Below are 18,810 nucleotides of genomic sequence, written 5' to 3'. Positions count from 1 at the left end.
GGAGCAGCCTGTACCCTAAAGAAATATAAAAAATATTGGTTAACAGTAATGTTTATTACTGTCCCAAAGAAAAATATTATGATCTTTAAAAAATGCTGCAAATTACTGATTTGCGCATTTAAAAAAAATGAAGAATATTAAAAAGCAAACTTTTTTCTTTAAATACTAATGAAAAAATTAAAAATGCACACAAAAGTTAAAAAAGGTAATTATTTGGGGGGGGGGTTATTTGTGGCCAATTTAAATACAAAAAAAGTGAAAAAAAAGATAAATAGCAATTATTTCTCATTTAAATAAATACTTTAATTATATTTGGGGTGCATAAATTAATGAAAATGTTTATTTGGGTGAAATTTAAGGATGTTTTTTGTTAACATTAATAATGACATGTAATAATTGGATTAAATAAGATAATTGGAAACTTCCAATTACCTAGTCATTAGGGAGGATTGGGGGGTGGCCAAGGGTTTTTAAAAAAGTCTTGACATTTTTAACTTAAAATATGGATTTTTACTGATTTTACACCTGATGGGGGACTGCAAGAAAATTACCTCCTTGAATTTCTCTCCTCCAATTAAATATGAAAAACCTAGCAGCTGCGGGAAAACCCCTGCACTTCGAATTTTTTTTAATTTTGCCCGCAATTGAATATGCCCCTGTATGTGGTTATGATGCAAAGAAGACACAAAATTTAGGAAACAGTGCAAATTGTTACATGTGGTGGAGCAACTAAGTTGCACAAAGTGTCTTGTGCCATATAGTGGCAAAAAAGCTAGATTGAGGACACATATGTATATATGCACACGATGCTGTACCCGGTATAACAATTCTGCTGCATAAATCAAAGTGTTTGATTTTTTTTTGGACATCTATAAAAATGTTTAATAATCACTTTGTCTGCCACTTTGTCTGTGGTTGTATATATATATATATATATATATATATATATTGTTATGCCAATGTGCCTTTACTGTATATTATAGAAAATGACAGATTACAGACCAGGTACTGTATATACACTAGGTTTGCTGCTCTGTAGGACTGACTTGCAGATAGTGAAAAGAGATTAGTGGAGAACAAGCATGTAACTACCAAAGTACCAGGTGGTGCAGCTGCAACAAAGCCCAAAGCAGTCTGCTCTGTCAAAACTCCATGTGCATACAGATGTGTCCTTTTTTGCGTTATGACATGAGACGCATGGTGCAGCTTAGACAAATAATTAGTTTCGGACTTTCCCACTTCAGCATCTTTTTCTCATGACAGTCGCACACAAACCGGATTATAGAGTACTGTGAATTTAGAATCTGTACTATTCTCGCAACAGTGTCAGTGTGAATATGCTCAATCGGTCCCCAGTCTCTTTCCTTTTTCTCAGATTATAGTCTTTGTCGCACTGCTATAGCACGCAAACCCATTAGTGATGTACAGGGTATGCATACTGTGCTTTTCTAGTATTGGCAGTGTGAAAGGTACAAATTCATAAAAAAAAATACTGAATGACAGGAGGCATTGCTTAATCATATTTTTTGTGGTGCACTATACAGGGCTACTATGATTTGAAGATAGGTTAGTGTGGACATATCCATACAGTATGTCTAAGTAATTAATTCTTCAATAAAAAAACTGCAGGTGTTAATTTAATTTTGTTTTCAAGTATTGTAATGTTTATTCATTTAGTAATATACTAATATATATATTAATAATTCTCAGGTTCTATTACATAAATGTATGTTTGTTGTGCAATAAAAACATACTGGAAATTATGTTTTTGCCTTCTGTTTAAAAAAAGAGTGTTGTAATACCATAAATGTTGGGTACCACTAGTAGAAAGGAACTTGGCTACAGTGGAGTGAACAATAGGGTACTGTATATTGACAAACAACACATAAGAGCTAGAAACAGACTTGCATACTATTTATATTACTTTGTGTCTGTACTTTGTCTTATCCAAGTTTAAAATGTGATAAACAGATTGTCTTAACATACCACATATTGAGAATATTTTGCACCTGCTTTACAAATAATAAGTTTTATTAATAAAAAAATGTGTTATAAAAGAGAAGCTTTACAAAGAAATTCTTGCAATTTTAAACATTAAAAAAATCTATTTTTTTAAAAGGTGACCATAGAAAATTAAAAAAATTGAACATGAATTTATGTAAAATGATGATTGAAAAACATCAAATTACTTTTGACGTTTTTCTCTGTCATTAATGGGCCAGTCAATAAAATGAGATGATTTATACATGTTAAAAAAAAACATAAGAAAAAATACAGGATTTTGGGACAACAATCCAGAGTCTGGAATGAGCCCATTCACGTTATTCTATATACAAGTCAGTCTCTGATATTGCTGTCACATGAGACAATGGGATAAATTGATATTGTAGAAAAATCTAAAACACATTTTCAGCATTCTTAACCCTGGAATAAGGTAAAAAAAATTGGATTGAAATTGTAATAAAAAAAATATCATTGCAATAGCAATTACAATATATCCTTAACCGATGATGTCCATGGTAGCTTGATAAGTATTTTACAACTACATGTGAAGAAAATTGATTGTCGAAGCATTATAAGGTCTGACTGTTTCAGCAACTCAACGTTCCAATGTCCTACCCATTTTATGAACTGTAAAAAGTGTTGTAAAGATAAATGTAGTAAAACAAAGTTTGGTTAACCAATATGATCAAGAATGGTAAATTGGTAGACCAAACACAGAGTGTTGTCCTGACAGGGCATCAAAGAGGAAAGTTCACAGAGCATGTAAAAGGCATGCTACTCGGAGCTGGGAGATGCTGTAGAGTCCAAGTCATCTGCATCTTGTTCATTCGGAGACACTGGCTGCCCACCTTTCACACGTTTCCACTTCATTCTTCGGTTTTGAAACCAGACTTTTACCTTTGTGAGTAAAATTAGATTAATTGGCATTTAATAAGGAATATGCTTAGTCATAATGAGCATACAGTAGTGCGTTGTCACAGTGTAATGTCATAGAGAAGGTAACTATTCTGTGGGATGAAACAATTAATGTATCTTATGAATTCACTAGTCAAAAGTAACTTTGCTGAGACACTTTAGTCATAAGGTGGATACACACTAGACAATATCTTGAGCAATTTGTCCAATTCCGATGCATTGGAATGACATATCGTTCAAATCACGTAGTGTGTACCCACTATCACGATGCTGTTGTACTCTCCCACGAGTCAATCATCGTATCCTCAGATCTTTTGTACATGCAGAATGATCTGAGGCTGTCACTAGCAATGCCATGTTGCCGAATGCAGCATGGCCCCCACTACCCCCCCCCCCAATTCATTTTAAAATGCCATCTGTCATCCCAAGTGCTGCCAAACATCACTGACATTAGGTGTGGCTCCCCTATTTAAATAGTAAGGGTATGGAATGTGTTACTACAGAGGTGAGAGCGGAAAATGTGTTGAGGGAGGGGAATGTCAAATGTGTTACTGTCAGGTGAAGGAAGGGAATGTGTTACAATATGGATGAGGGAGGGGAATGTGTTACTACAGGAGTAAGTGGGTATAATGTGCTACTACAGAGGTGAGGGAGGGGAATGTTGAATGTGTTACAAAAAGGGAGAGGGAGGGAAAGGTGTTACTACAGAGGTTAGGGAGTGGAATGTGTTAGTGCACAAGTGAGGGAAGGTAATGTCTTACTATAGCAGTGTCACATTACTATAGAGGTGAAGGATTAATGTGTTTTTGTAGTGGTGAGATGGGAATGGAAACAGTAAATATCTAGGGGTAAATTTACTACAGTGGGAGTTTTTAGAAGAGAGTTTTAAAAGTGATGTTGCCCATAGCAACCAATCAGATTCTACTTAATATTTAACTAGCACCTTCTAGAAGATAATAGCTAGAATCTGATTGGTTTCTATGGGCAACATCACTTTTAAAACTCTCTTCTAAAAACTCTCACTTTAGTAAACTTACCCCCTAAGGTCTACCCGGGTGAAACCAGGTACATCAGCTAGTATATAGATTGATAGTAGAGAGAGAGAGATATAGAGATAGATAGATAAGCACAAAATGTCAGATATTTTTCTTAAGGCTCATACACACTAGATAATTTTTATGAACAATAACGATATCGTTCAACAGTATATCGTTCATATCGTCCAGTGTGTATGAATGAACTGAACAACCAATGATGCGCGCTCCCGCAGGTCGGTTGGCTGCACATGCAGCTTAATCTGGGAATATTGTTAACGATGCCATGCTGCTGAATGCAGCATGGCACCACTCCCCCCCGCCGTCATTCGTCATGGCCAACATCGGTAAGTGTGTATGCACTTACCATTGCCGGCACCCCTGCCGGACCCCGTTACTGACCACATCGCCGCATACACACATCGTCTAGTGTGTATGTGGCTTTACACTTTAATACCTGTGACTATGATATTATCTAGCATACAAGCTTTATATGTGATAATGGTGGCATATAGGTACTTTGTGGGGGGGGTTCACTATGTTGAAGAGACATACACAAATGATAGGCATAATGTCTAATGTTCTGTCATGTAACCTTTCTCAAAAGGCACCTGATTGCCCATACCTGTCTTTCAGTGAGGTCAAGGTTTACAGCTATTTCATATCTCCGAAGCCGGGTAAGGTAGTTATGATGAGCAAATTCAGCTTCTAGCTCTCGTAGCTGCTCCTTGGTGAAGGCCGTTCTTTCTTTTCTTGCTTTGCTATTAGTCTCTGGCTTGGTGACAGAATCCCCAGTTTCTATGAACCCGAGAAAAATAGGAATGTTAGACACCATTGCATATAGTGGTCATTGATAGGTACAAAATTGTAAAACAAAATAGTTTAATCATCCACTTTATAGACATCTTAAACAATGGATAGTGTGTAGCCTTTAAAGTGACTGAGGATTGGAGCCCTGATCAGCCTGAACTAAAGTAAATTTTTCCTCAATATTATTCAACAATGCCAGAAGGTACTGGGAAGCGAGTACATTTATGCTGTGATGCAGTATCTTGCCTACACTGCCACCTTCCAGCATACATTTGATCTTCAGTGATTCCCATTTTATGCTTTCATTTTATTATCCAGAAATTACACTTGAAACCTCTGTCTGGAAGGCGGGATACGTGGCAACAGTGACTACTTCATGTGGCATTAAAGCCAGGGATGGTCCTGAAAACAACTCAAGTGTATGATAACTGATCTGTTCAAGGGGTCATCCATGAATGGAGCTCATTCACCCTTGAAGATATTTCAACAGCTTATGGGAATTTAATTGCTGTTTGTTGCATTTTTCTGTGTTATACTTACCATTTTTTATATTTCAAAGTCACCATGAATAACCTATGTATATTTACAGTATAGTAGCATCTACAGTACATGTTTGTCATATCAGTGCTGTATGCATTAGTTACACATTACAGAAATAAACCTGTTATAGACATTTGTTAGCAATGCATATTTGTAATTCAACACTATTCTGTCCTCCTTGATGTCATTTATGACCTGGAGGGTTATATTATATGTGGCTCATTAACAATTATTTCTTGGTTGCCAGCCCCCCAATAAAACTTCATAACCTATGTCATAATCTCTTTGTAAAGATCATGGCAAGCAAATATAATATGTCATTATAAGGTAAACTTACAGCCCTTTAACATATGCATAAACATGTGTACAGTAATTAGATGTGCTTTGACTAACTAATGCGCATCTGACAATGCTATGGAGGACACATATTCTTCAATACTTAATAAAGAAAAATGTGCATATGACTTATATACTTAAATATGTGCATTAATGCCTTCACATGTACTACTTGAGCATTTAACAACTAGGAAAGTGGCCTTGGTCTGCATATTTGCTGCATGTGTTGATGGGTTGTGAGACAGAATACTTTTAGTAAATCCTTTTAAAGCTATTGCTTTGTACTAATTCCAATACAGCTATCTTCAGAAATTTAAAAACTTCAATATATTCATTTTGCCATCAGCTATGTTTTAGTCCAAAAACAACCATATTGGCTGATGGGAATGATGCTGTAAAACAAAAGTGACAGGACTATTCTGATGGTTGCTTTATCTATTCTTTCCCGTCTTTTTTATTATTATTATAACAATTATTATTAGTAGTAGCAGTAGTAGTAGTAATAGTAGCAGTAGTGGTAGTAGCAATAGTAGCAGTAGTAGTAGCAGTAGTAATAGTAGCAGTAGTAGTAGCAGCAGTAGTAATAGTAGTAGTAGCGGCATTAGTAATAGTAGCAGTAGTGATAGTAGTAGTAATAGTAGTAGTAGCAGTAGTAATAGTAGCAGTAGTAATAGTAGCAGTAGTAATAGTAGCAGTAGTAGTAGTAGTAATAATAGTAGTACTGTAGTAGTAGTAGATGTTAATATATGGTGCATGATTTTCCTTCTTAGTCTGTTTCTCTCTTTGATAAGGAATATATTTGTTTCCTTTAGAAAGAAGCCTGTTTTGCATATGCTCTTTTGTGATGTCATCCATCAACAATTTTGTCGTAATATACAGGAAAGCAAATGGATTTGAGGATCAATATGGATGTGTCTGCGGGAGTAAAAAAATTTAGCAGTTGCCAATGGCAGGGCTGCTGGAGGCCCAAAACCGCAAAAGCAATTCCACTGCAATTCTTATGTTCCAGATATCTTGCTCATTCCCATACTTAAAATTAATATCACATTGCATGTTCCGGTTGCATTTCTGCAGAAAAGAATATATCTGGGTTAACTTTAAGCAATGTATTAAAAAAGTTCAGTACAACACAAATTTCACCTGTAATAAAAACAGCCCTAATATTCCTTTACTCTTTATTCATTTAAGGCAATTTTTTAGGAGAAAACCAGAAGTATTTACATACATACATAAAGGAGGTGGTCCTACAGTGGAAATAGGTTGGTCTTTGAAGTGATTTATTTACTGTATCGGACATTTTCTGGAGCATCCGCCTACATGGGAAACTAGGTGCAGAATGAGTTCACAATTGTACTCTCAAAAAAGCATGAAGTGGATCGGCACATTGAAATGCACTTAATAGGACATGCATCTGTACTCTTGCGCATAAAGAGAAATTGCAGTTGTAGCTTTTGTGGTTATTAAACGACCCTTTATGCCTCCTGCTGCACGGAGTGTGAATATGTCTGCTTTTAGTAACAAATATAATGAAAATGTTACAGAAGTATGCTCTTTACGGTAAAATGGATTTGGGTGGCCTATTTTGAGAACTGGACCTGGGGCTACCAAACTTTCTGTTACCAGGGATGCTGCTAGATCTATATACTATGGCCACCCTACAAGGTGTGGTTCAGATGTGGTAGCATGGCCACACTCCATGGTGAATATCTATATCCTCTTTTCATGCTGTGCTGCCCACGAAAAAGGTGTGTGCTCTTGGCAGTATGGCTGCAACTTCTCTGCAGCACTGGCCAGGGTACTATATAACTGCCCCCTTTCCTCTGCTCCCTTGCTTGTAACTGGACATCTATCGGAAAGAAACAAAAAATACCATTTGTCCTCCAAATGAGAAGCTCCAAATTGTTTTACTTTTTTAAACTACTGTAGCAGAATAGCAGTAATGTTACTTTTCTAGGTTTACTCTTTATAAATTAACATAATTTAATCATCTATTAAAAATATAGTCTTAAAAATGACTAAATTATGTTAATCCATAGGCATAGAAGAGTAAGTAAGATTTGTCTGAGTCGTAAAGGCATGGTCAGATATTATTGCAAAAGGGAAAAATATATATGCAGCTTCGTCTACTTCATTACTTTGATGAATACAACATATATAGCAACTCCACATAAAATATGACATTGAGGATTAGCAGATGTTAAAACCGTACTCAGACAGCCATCCAGACATTTGCCGTATGATATCATTTCTGCAGTACTATCCTTGGAACTCCTTGACATACTGCAGCCATCCTCATGGAATATTTTGTCTCATCTGTATTTTTTTTTTCTCTAAGACATTGTTTTAAGTGCGAGACACTTTCCACTGTGTTTTCCTCAGGCTTCACTTGAAAAGACTCACACATTGGATCACAAATCAGGCAGCATCTGGATTCTGCACAGTGAAGCTTAGCAGAGATCACACCTCAAGCGCCTTCTTACTGCTCGTAAACCCTGTGATAGTTAGCTTCTACTAACAAAATTGCACCTTCTGTAGAGGTGGAAAGAAAAATATTACTTTGAAGTGAGCAAAAAAAAAAATAAATTCAAAAAATTGTTGCTGCAACGCCAAAGTACAGTTCAAACTATTGGACATTTTAAGCCCCAATAAAAGAGCTGTGTTCTGTATTTCTGCCATTTTGAACTGTAATAAAGAGTCATTAGTTGACTTCTTCTCTGACAAGATGGATGCATCCTGACAGGGGCATTTTAAGAGTGTACAGCCTCCGTTTGAGCCCCCTCCTCTCTGTCAGTGCACTGAACGCTGTAGATTTTGGCTTCATGCCAGAATCTATTGCGCATGCGCGGGTCTATGGGAAAATGGCTCCCGTGCCTATTTTACCGGGGACATCTTTTCTGCGCATGCGCAGGTCACTGGGAAAATGGGTGCCGTCATTTTCTCAGTGAGTTTTTCGTGCTCTGCAACGCTGGTCCGGCGCTGCAGGGCAGCACATTGGAATCTGCCGAGAGGTAAGTATATTATCAACTATGGTAGCAGGGTGTGCGGTGTGGGCACCGCACACCTTGCACCCATTATAAAGACGCCTATGCATCCCAAATATTCTGCACTTAGAAAAATACAAATATTCTGAGATATTCTTTTTCAACAACACTGAATTACTTTGCAAAAATTGTTTCATAGGTTGATATGTGTATCAAAATTTTGAATACTGTCTTCTTTATGGTTCAGTGCCTTAATGCATTTTAGCATGGCAAGTTGAGAATATATTGCAAAGTGGTGTTATTTTAATGAAAAAATAAATAATCCTCGTAATGTAAATGACATAAATGCAGCTAAAATTTTTATTAAGCTTTTTCTTTTTAATCATTACATTTTGTGCCAAAGTGTCATGAAAATGTGTTTGGGAGTTACTGCATAATATATAATTATACAGCGTGCAGCTATTTTGGCATTTAGTCTTTGTATACCACCACGGCCCAAAAGCTGAACTGAACTGGATGTTTAAAAGATTCTGCTTATAAGAATTCCATGCTGAATCCCGTGCTCTTGGCACCTACTGTTCACCACAACCTGGCAAAATGCATTTTTTTCCCCCTTTTTCTCTCTCTTTGCAAAACAAAATTGCTCAGTTTAGAGAGAACAATGAGTGGTATACTTGATACTTTGGTATTGGCACACACAGTATAAAAAAAAGTGAACAGATTTGGCTTCTATTTGGCACCTGTATGAAGTTAGTACCTTGGCTCTGGATGATTATGGATTTTTAGCACAGCATTATAATGTGATCCACATGTTTGCGTGACTCAAGATATTGTGTATATCATTAGCAGTGCGTGAGATGCCAGCACAGTACATGGCATGCTAGTACCTTGACAGGAGTACACCAGGAGGTATGATCTTAAAAGAGTCAAATTCTAGTAGGTAACAATGGTGAGCTATACTCCAGCAGGGTACACAGGGAAATAGCGAAGAAAAACAAAAATGATTAATATGATGACATTTAAAGGACCAGTCAAACTGAAACACAAGTTAATTTATAACTAGGAACTAATATTTCTTAAACTAGCATAGTACAAATACTATTTACATTTGTACTGTGGTGTTCCCAGTTATTATTATTATTACCAGTTATTTATATAGCGCACACATATTCTGCAGCGCTTTACAGAGAATATTTGTCCATTCACATCAGTCCCTGCCCCAGTGGAGCTTACAATCTATGTTCCTATCACATGCACACACTCATACACACTAGGGTTAATTTATATTTGGAGCCAATTAACCTATCAGTATATTTTTGGAGTGTGGGAGGAAACCGGAGCACCCGGAGGAAACCCACGCAAGCACAGGGAGACTATACAAACTCCACACAGTTAGGGCCGTGGTGGGAATCAAACCCACAACCTCAGCACTGTGAGGCAGTAATGCTAACCATTACACCATCTGTGCTGCCCATATGAAGTATTGTCACAAAGTCTGCTGTGTGTATGTAAAAAACCTTCCCTCTTGATCACAATCTTAGCTGCTCTTTTTATGAAAGTTATGAGTATAGTTGCTAGCTATCCATATTTTTCAGGTTATAATGACTTGTTCATGAAAATGTGCCTATTTTTCAAAATGTATCAATTTATTGGGCTAGGTATACTAAACCTTGGAGAGAAAGTGGAGCTAGATAAAGTACCAACTAATCAGCTCCTGACAGTTTACAGGCTGTGTTTTAAAAATGACAGTTAGGAGCTGATAGGTTGGTACTTTATCTCTCTCCACTTTATCTCTTACCAAGGCTTAGTACATATACCGCAAAGATTTTTTCATAATGGCATAATGAATGCAATTTTCACAATATAGCCTTATTATATGAGGTTTATATATTAATACCGCATTTATTGTCCAAAAGCTCATTATAACCAAATTCAGTTTGCACGCCATGTCATGGATTGTAGGACACCCTAACTACATGCTCTTTCCTCACTGTCTACCCCATCTGTGTCACACCTGTTTATCTGCCCCTCCACTGTAGAATGTATTCTCTCGCGAGCAGGACCCTCTTCCCTCATGTGCTTCTTCTTACTTATATTTTCTTCTACTCCTTACTCCCCACAAGGGCACCTAACACTTGATTGCTGACCACCTGCTGCTTATTTTGAGTGTTATAATCACTAATGCAGCAATGTGTATAAACCATGCCCTTGTCCTGCATTGTATTGCACTGTAAAGCTGCATACACACACAACGATTTTTTGACTGATAATCGTTAAACGATATCGTTTAACGATAATCGTTTGAAAAAATCGTTCACTTTCTGAGTCAAATGATGAACGATTATCGTTCATGCGAGTTCACGTTTGTAGTTTGTAGTTTGTAGTTCAGTCAGACTTGTCAACTGAACGATTTTCATTAAGGGAATATGCAAAAATCGTTTGTAGTTCATAAAAATCGTTCATTACACTTTAAAATATCTGACAGATAATCTGACAGAAAATCGTTCATAAAAATCGTTCATAAAATCGTTGGTAACAAAATCGTTGTGTGTGTATGCAGCTTAATGGAGCATACACACGGTCAGATTTGTCAGACTTGTCAGATTTGTCAGATGAACGATTGAACGATTGAACAATTTGAACAATTCGAACGATTTTACCAAAGTTTTGAACGATTTGAACGATTTGAACGATTGAACGATTTTTGACTGCATTAAAATGAATGGAATCGTCCAAGTCTGACTGCAAACACATCAGATGTCAGATATCATTATCTGACAAACGGGAACGCGCATTGTAAATCGTCCATCGTTCAGGCATGTCAGATATGTCAGTAATGGAGCGTACACACGGTCAGATTTGTCAGACTTGTCAGATTTGTCAGATGAACGATTGAACGATTAAACGATCTGAACGATTTGAACGATTTTAACAAAGTTTTGAACGATTTGAACGATTTGAACGATTTTTGACTGCATTAAAATGAATGGAATCGTCCAAGTCTGACTGCAAACCCATCAGATGTCAGAAATCGTTATCTGACCATCGGGAACGCGCATCGTTGATCGTCCATCGTTCAGGCATGTCAGATATGAACGATTTTCCTTCAGATATGAACGACTGAACGATTTTTAAATCGTTATCGTTCATATCTGAAGGAAAAATCTGATCGTGTGTATGCACCATAAGTCATTGGTTTCTTGTTCACTTATTTGTTTATGTACTGTGTAAGGTGCTGTGGAACACTTGTGGCGCCATATAAAATAAGCATAATAACAATAATAATAATAACCCAACGTTTCAACAAGACTGCACTGCACATGGTACATGCCTGCAGTAATAGAATGTCCCTGAAATATATTTATTTGGCACAGGTATTTTTTGGTGTCATACTGTACATCATCCGTTGAGTAAATGTTCCTTTAGTGTGTCTCTATAATTAACATACAGCACCAATATTAAATTCGACATGACTCCTACATACTGTACGATGGGCTACACCCTTTTTAGGCTGCACCAATACTCTGTCTGTGAAATCACCAGAAGCTGCAGACTTCAAGACTCGTACCTCAATGATGTCACAATCTCCCATGTAAACGAGTCTGAATTCCCAGAATTTCTGCCTCTATCACATGGAGATAACAGCTTCACTTTAATTCTCTGAAGAGTTACCAGGAACAGTTATTCTGAAAGCACATATTTCCCGATACATGTAAGTATTGGTGGATTTATTTTGGACAATGACATCACAGGCAGCCTTTGAAGTTGTGAACTGGTGAGAAAGACACTTCAGAATGTAGTGGAATTTCCTGCATATAGCTGAAGTTTGGATTGTCTTTCCTCGGCTATTTTCCTATGTGGTTACGTAACAAATGCAGGAAATCTTAAATCATTTCCCTGAATAATAATATGAACGATGTGACCTTGTTTATTATGAACAAGAAAGAACAGACGCTTCTATTAACAATTTACTAGCACAGTGTGCTGTATGCTTTAGGGGAAGAGCATTTATAATATAGAAAAGGAATTTGAATTAGGCGAGATCCTCTTGGGTCTATTTGTAAAAGCTTAATCCATATTTGATCCTAGGCCTTGTTTTATAATGAGGCTGGATGTATCACAGTTTTATATTAGCCCCAGTTACAGGAACATGTACATTGACTGTGTCAGTTCTGTATCAGAGGTTCTATAATGTTATATAACAATTGTTAGATTATTGTAGTGGTGCTATAGAGGATTGCAGGCATTAATGAATCTGGAATATACCCAACAGGGTTTATAGGTATAATTACACCTGGTATACATGGGAGTAACTACCATAGGTGCAAGGGATGCAGCTGTTATGGGGCCTAGAGCTTATCGGGCCCATCTTCCTTGGCAAAGTTACATGCGTTATATACATTTTTCACCATTGGGATTACATATGGGCCCTCACAAACCTTTATTATGGGGCCTACAAATACCTAGTTACGCCCCTGCTGGTATACTGCCCATCTTAAGCAATGAACAGTTTGTAATCGGATCAGAAGTACAGACAAGCCAGTCTCTTCAGGATTTGTACATTACTAAACAATGCAATTTACTGGTTACATTCGTGTATTTTCTTTGGCTTTTCTACTGTTAGCTTGTTTATAATGCTTTCAAAAACAGTTTACAAATAGGACCAATCAGAGCTGTAACAAGGCAGGAAGGACCACCAAGCATGAATATTGTTTGGTATCAGTAAGCACAAATGAAGTGGCAGTATGGGTGCTTCTTTTACTGGTAGTGCTGAGCATAATCATAATCTTCTGGACTTTTGGTCTAAATCAGCCAGATTGAATTTAAACCGATAGTCGAAAGTCAAGTGATTCTACACACACTGCGGGAAAAAATGTGGCATCTGGAAATCTTTTGCAGTATTTACTAATGACAAGTACACAAGACTGCCACAGTAAGAAATTAAGGCAAGAATATAGCAGTTGTGGTATTTAGTTTACAGTCAATCAAAGGAAGAAAACGCCTGAGGATCCTATATAATTTATCCCATATAAGGGATCTTAAGGTACCGTCTGAAAATCCTGAAAACTCCAACAGATGTAAAGCCAGTTCCGAGCCATGGGTTACATTACCACGCACTTCCCGGGGGTCATTTTGTGAAGCAGGCTCTCGAGAGTCACGCATTTCAATTGTAAAATACTATTTGTGGCACCTGCTGCAATGTCACATGGTAATTGTACAGTGCGCGACCTGGGCAAAGTGCATGAAAAAGTGGGGAAATCACCATGAACCCAAAAAAGGGGCACATAAGTCTTAGTAACGGGTAACAGGTTCTGCACGAGGGCATGATGAAGAAACGGACGCTAATATGAATTTACAACAGGTCTAGCGATTTCTTGCCATTGCGCATGCATATAAGCCGCCACTGTGCACTCGCTACGATTGTCTTGTTATAGTATATGCAGAGGATCTATTCACAAAGTGAGTGACAGGTAGTCAGCGTTTGGGAGGGGTAATCCATTAGTGTCCATTTCTGAATCAGACCCTAAGGGGTCTATTTATCAAGCAGTGAAAAGTGTGGAGAAATGAACCAGTGGAGAAGTTGGCTATAGCAACCAATCAGCTTTGAAGTAGCATTTATCAAGTACAGTCTATAAAATAATAGGTAGGAGCTGATTGGTTGCTATGGGCAACTTTTCCACTGCTCCACTTCTCCACACTTTTCACTGCTTGATAAATAGACCTCGTCCTGACATTTTCACCTTACCTACTTTTCACCTACCTAGGAGATGCAAAGTAAAATCTGCATTAACTCCCACGCATTAACTTAATGCAGTTTTCTAATTGAATAACAAAAATTTGAGACTGCAGGTCTTTGACCTGCGGAAACTCGTGTTAATGGAACTCGTGGCTAATTCAATCAACTCCATTATATTCTACTGGGAAAAAGAGACTGTTAGTAATGTAGCAAATACAAGTAAGTAAGTAGGTAAGCAACATTTCTATATAACAAATTCTTAGCTGACAGTAAATAATGCTGCCATAGGCACAATCTTAAGATAGGTGCATACTATGGGATTCTTAGCCCGACATGGTAATATCCCGATGGTTTGTCTAAAAATGATCGGATCGGCTCCCGATATAGTGAGTGCCTTGCACGCTACAGTATGTAATTCACTTAATTTTGGTATCGTTCAGAAGGCGCAGTGTGCATGGCCCGATGTTTGCTAATTAATTAGACAATGCGATTTGGAATTGAAAGGATCGCTAGGAACTGAACAATTTTGGGGAGTGAGTATGGTGTATGTCAGCCATTTTCAGGATCATTTTGGTCAGTCTCAATCGGTTTAGTCGTTAGCATTGTTGGGCAAAATCTTTTATTGTGTACCCAGATTTACTTATAGAAACACTCAGATGAATTCTGAATTTGGACTCTGTCTCTGTGTACAAAAGAGTGGTGATCAGCAATAACCAATGCTCTGCCATTATAGTGTAGGGCACAGGTTCCCAAACTCGTTCTTCAAGGAACCCTAACAGTCCAGGTTTTAAGGATATCTATGCTTGACCACAGGTGACTTATTTAGTACCTCAGTCAATTTTACTTAACCACCTGTGCTCAACCATGGACCGCGTTTGGGCACCTCTGGTATATGGTGACTGATTCCATAGCAATAAAGGTGCCAGCTCTCTCGGCACAGATCTCATTGTCAATCCTGGCTTCAAAGGGCCTGTATTGTTTACACTACAGTACATAAATAATTTACAATACATAAATATGCCAATAATAGCGCTATTGGTAAAATTTAAATAATATAAAGATGGACAGCAAGTCCTGACCTTCTCTTCCTGCCCCACCCTGTTATAGGGGAAACATGCCCAAGCATTAGATAGTCTGGGCAGTGGCCACAATCGCCCCCACCTGAAAAAAGGCACAAGCCCTGCAATGACCAACCTCGATCTGGTTTTCAAGGGAATTGAAAGCATACCTGCCTACCCTTCCAATTCCTGCGGGAGACTCCCGGATCAAGGCACAGTCTCCCGATGCCCCGGAAAATGAATTAAAACCTCCACATTCCTCTGCTGTTGGGAATAACCTGCTGTAGTACACCTTCTCTAGCTGCAGTTGCTGCCAGCGGCCACCAGGTGGAGAGCATATGAAAGAAAGGTATCCAGAATTATAGAGCTTTGGCAACATGGCCTTCTGCAGTGAGGATAGTATTTACCCTCTCCTCCAGTTATCCCTACTCTCTGCTGCTGCTCGTCACAGGGCTATGACAGATGCTGTGTGGCTGTGCTACAGGTTTAGAATAGTAAAGTATTACTGTACTGTTGTGTGTCTGGCACTATGGGTGTGGTGGGTGCATAGTGGTACTGTATGGTGGGCACTTTGAGTTTGTGGGTATAGGGGGTGTATATTGATCACTGTATGGGGGGTGTATGATGGGCACTGTGTCAGTGTGGGTATGGGGTGTGCATGCTGGGCACTGTATGGGTATGGGGTGTGCATGCTGGGAACTGTATGGGCACTGTATGGTATATGTGGGGGTATATACTGGACTGCGTTGGTATGGGGTGTGTATGCTGGGCACTGTGTGAGTCTGGTTATGGAGGGGGTGTATGCTGGATACTGTTGGTATGGGAGGGTGCATGGTGATTACTGTATGGGTATGGGGGGTGTATGCTGGGCACTGTTGGTATGGGAGGGTGCATGGTGATTACTGTATGGGTATGGAGGGGGTGTATGCTGGACACTGTTGGTATGGGAGGGTGCATGGTGATTACTCTATGGGTATGGGGGGGTGTATGCTGGGGAGTGTGTAAGTATGGGGGTTGTATACTGAACATTATGGGTATGGGGGTGTTTGCTAAGCACTGTATGGGTATGGGGGTGTTTGCTAAGCACTGTATAGGTATGGGGGTGTATGCTGAGCACTGCATAGGTAAGGGGCATACTTGCCTATTCTCCCGTATCCTACGGGAGTCTCCTGGTTCAATGCAGGACACACCCTGAGTGGCATTAGATAAGCCCACAGGTGGAGTTAGACACGCCCTCTGAGCAGAGCATGGCACAACCCGTTAACAGCACGCCACGTTCCGCATTCTATTACCAACTATAATCTCCCTGAAACTAGTAGGCAAGTATGATTGAAAGTAGTGCCTTACAATATCTGACCTGTAAGTTTCCATTGAATGTGCTGAATAATGTTCAGTTGTTGTTTTATATCACATAGGATATAAGGACTAACCTAGGAATAGGCATATTCAATATGCCATTAATGTCTCTGTACACACTCTACTGCTTGTAGAAACACAGCTCCCAGCAGTATGTCATACATGTTGTATAAATAGTATCCTAAAATATTATTAGAAATACAGCTAAAAAATAACACTGAGATTAATATTTAATATTATTAACTGTCAAATGTTAATTCAATATTGTGTTTTTTATTAAGCCAATCATTACAACGCCATGCCTACAGTACGCATGAAACTGCTCTTTATAAAAATCAACAAATTATTCCAGATTATTTTGTGGCCTTGGCTCTTTGCAGATCCAGAGCAGGGCTGATGGAAACAGATAAATGAGGCATTACTTGCAATACGGGTCTTTCCTGCCAAAACTACTATGTAAAAAAATAAAAGCATGTGTAAATGGAAGATGTTTTCTAAGTAAGAGAGCTCCAGTTATTTATGTTTTGTTGACATTTTAAAAGATGAAATTGGCACTGATTCATTTGGGATCAATGCCATGAAATGTGGACAATTCATCTTCAATAAATTACATTCAATTTGTTTGCCTAACTCTTGTAGCGTGGAGTGCTGGTAGCTAAAATGATGATACAGATGTGTTAGTTTACTGCAGGCTGATAGTGTGTTAATAATATACAGTATATATCTGTACAGTAGGTCAAAAATCCAAAAATCCTAAAATCAGCAAATGCAGAGTCAATAAATATTTATGGATAATAAACACATTAAGGGCTACGCAAGTATAACACAAGGCATATCATTATACCAATTTACACAGCATAATCATGCAGCCTATATTCATACACCAGAACAGCTTTGTCTTCTTTCCCACAATTTAATAGTATTATGTGTGCAAATAGAGCACAAAGCACATGTAAGCAAAGGCAATAAAATACAGTAATTCACAAGCAAAAACGTAACCTCATGGCTATGTGCTTCGTATATCATACATCCCAGCAATTGTGGTTTAATATTTGAGCTGCCACACAAGAAAGGGACATAGGCATGCATGGCCACATCACACTGATGGTGTGATCCATGCTTTGGAAGCACCGTGCCAGCCCCAAGCCCCTATCCCTCTCCTAATTACACCCCTTCAATACAGCTTGCACCAGTCACTTGTATATATGGCATGGTATTGAGTGGGTAATGCTTACAGTAATAGGACATATCCTCAAACTGTCCCCAAATCAGGATGAAAGTAATTTTACATAGAATGTGGGCAAGCACCCTCAAATCGGACAAAACCTAGGATGTATGGTATAGCTCCACCATATATGTGTCTGTTTTTATATACCTCATTTATAACTATTACTCCTGTCATTTTTTAAGCACAGCCTGTAAAGTGACAGTTAGAAACGGATTGGTTGGTAATTTATCTCTTTACACATCATCTCTCTCCAAGGTTTAAAACATTTCCCCCATTATCTGTCTCCATTTTATCTAGGATTATCTCACTCCAAGGTTTGATATATCACCCCCTTGGTCAAGACACATAGAAGTTTGATCTCTCTGTTCAAAAATGCGATTCTGAGGCACAGAACTTTAAAATAGGTGGATTAGATGTGAGCCGATAATATAACATTAATGTACTGCCCTTTTTCATTGATTCTAGACCAATAGTTCTCAAACTCGGTCCCGCAGCAGTTCATGTTTTCTAGGTCACCTGCGGACCTTTAAAAAGTGACAGTTGGCAATACACCTGTGCCCAGCCAGGTGGTCTGGAATGGTCTGGAAAATGTGAACTGTTAGGGGTCCTGGGATTGAGAAACGCTGATCTAGACCATCTTTCTGCTGCAGAAATGTCTGCAGTTTCCTGTCTAATCATGGTAAACAAATACAATATTTTATTAAGTGGCAGGGAGTGCTCCACCTCCAACTCTTTTGTGTGTTACATGATGCAAACAACTCACCAGCATGGTCTTATGTCTGTTTGTTTAGAAAAATCAATATAATATTCA

General features: G+C 38.3%; 1 protein-coding gene across 1 annotated transcript in view; it reads right to left on the bottom strand.

The window, feature by feature from the left end:
* Positions 1-2,125: 2,125 nt before the first annotated feature.
* MEOX1 (mesenchyme homeobox 1) overlaps positions 2,126-18,810 on the bottom strand; it is a 51,968-nt gene continuing 35,283 nt past the window's right edge. Inside the window, exons 2-3 of the mRNA XM_088480833.1 lie at positions 4,579-4,751; positions 2,126-2,901 (exon numbers count right to left, since the gene is read on the bottom strand). Coding sequence (XP_088336959.1) covers positions 2,779-2,901; positions 4,579-4,751 — 296 coding nt within the window. The 3' untranslated portion in view covers positions 2,126-2,778. The remainder of the gene's footprint in view (positions 2,902-4,578; positions 4,752-18,810) is intronic.

Source organism: Taudactylus pleione, unplaced genomic scaffold (assembly GCF_031769625.1).
Source record: "Taudactylus pleione unplaced genomic scaffold, aTauple2 ptg000256l, whole genome shotgun sequence".
In the NCBI taxonomy this organism is placed as follows: domain Eukaryota; kingdom Metazoa; phylum Chordata; class Amphibia; order Anura; family Myobatrachidae; genus Taudactylus; species Taudactylus pleione.
The sequence above is the reverse complement of the archived record's forward strand: the minus strand, read 5'-3'. Positions and strand labels throughout refer to the sequence as shown.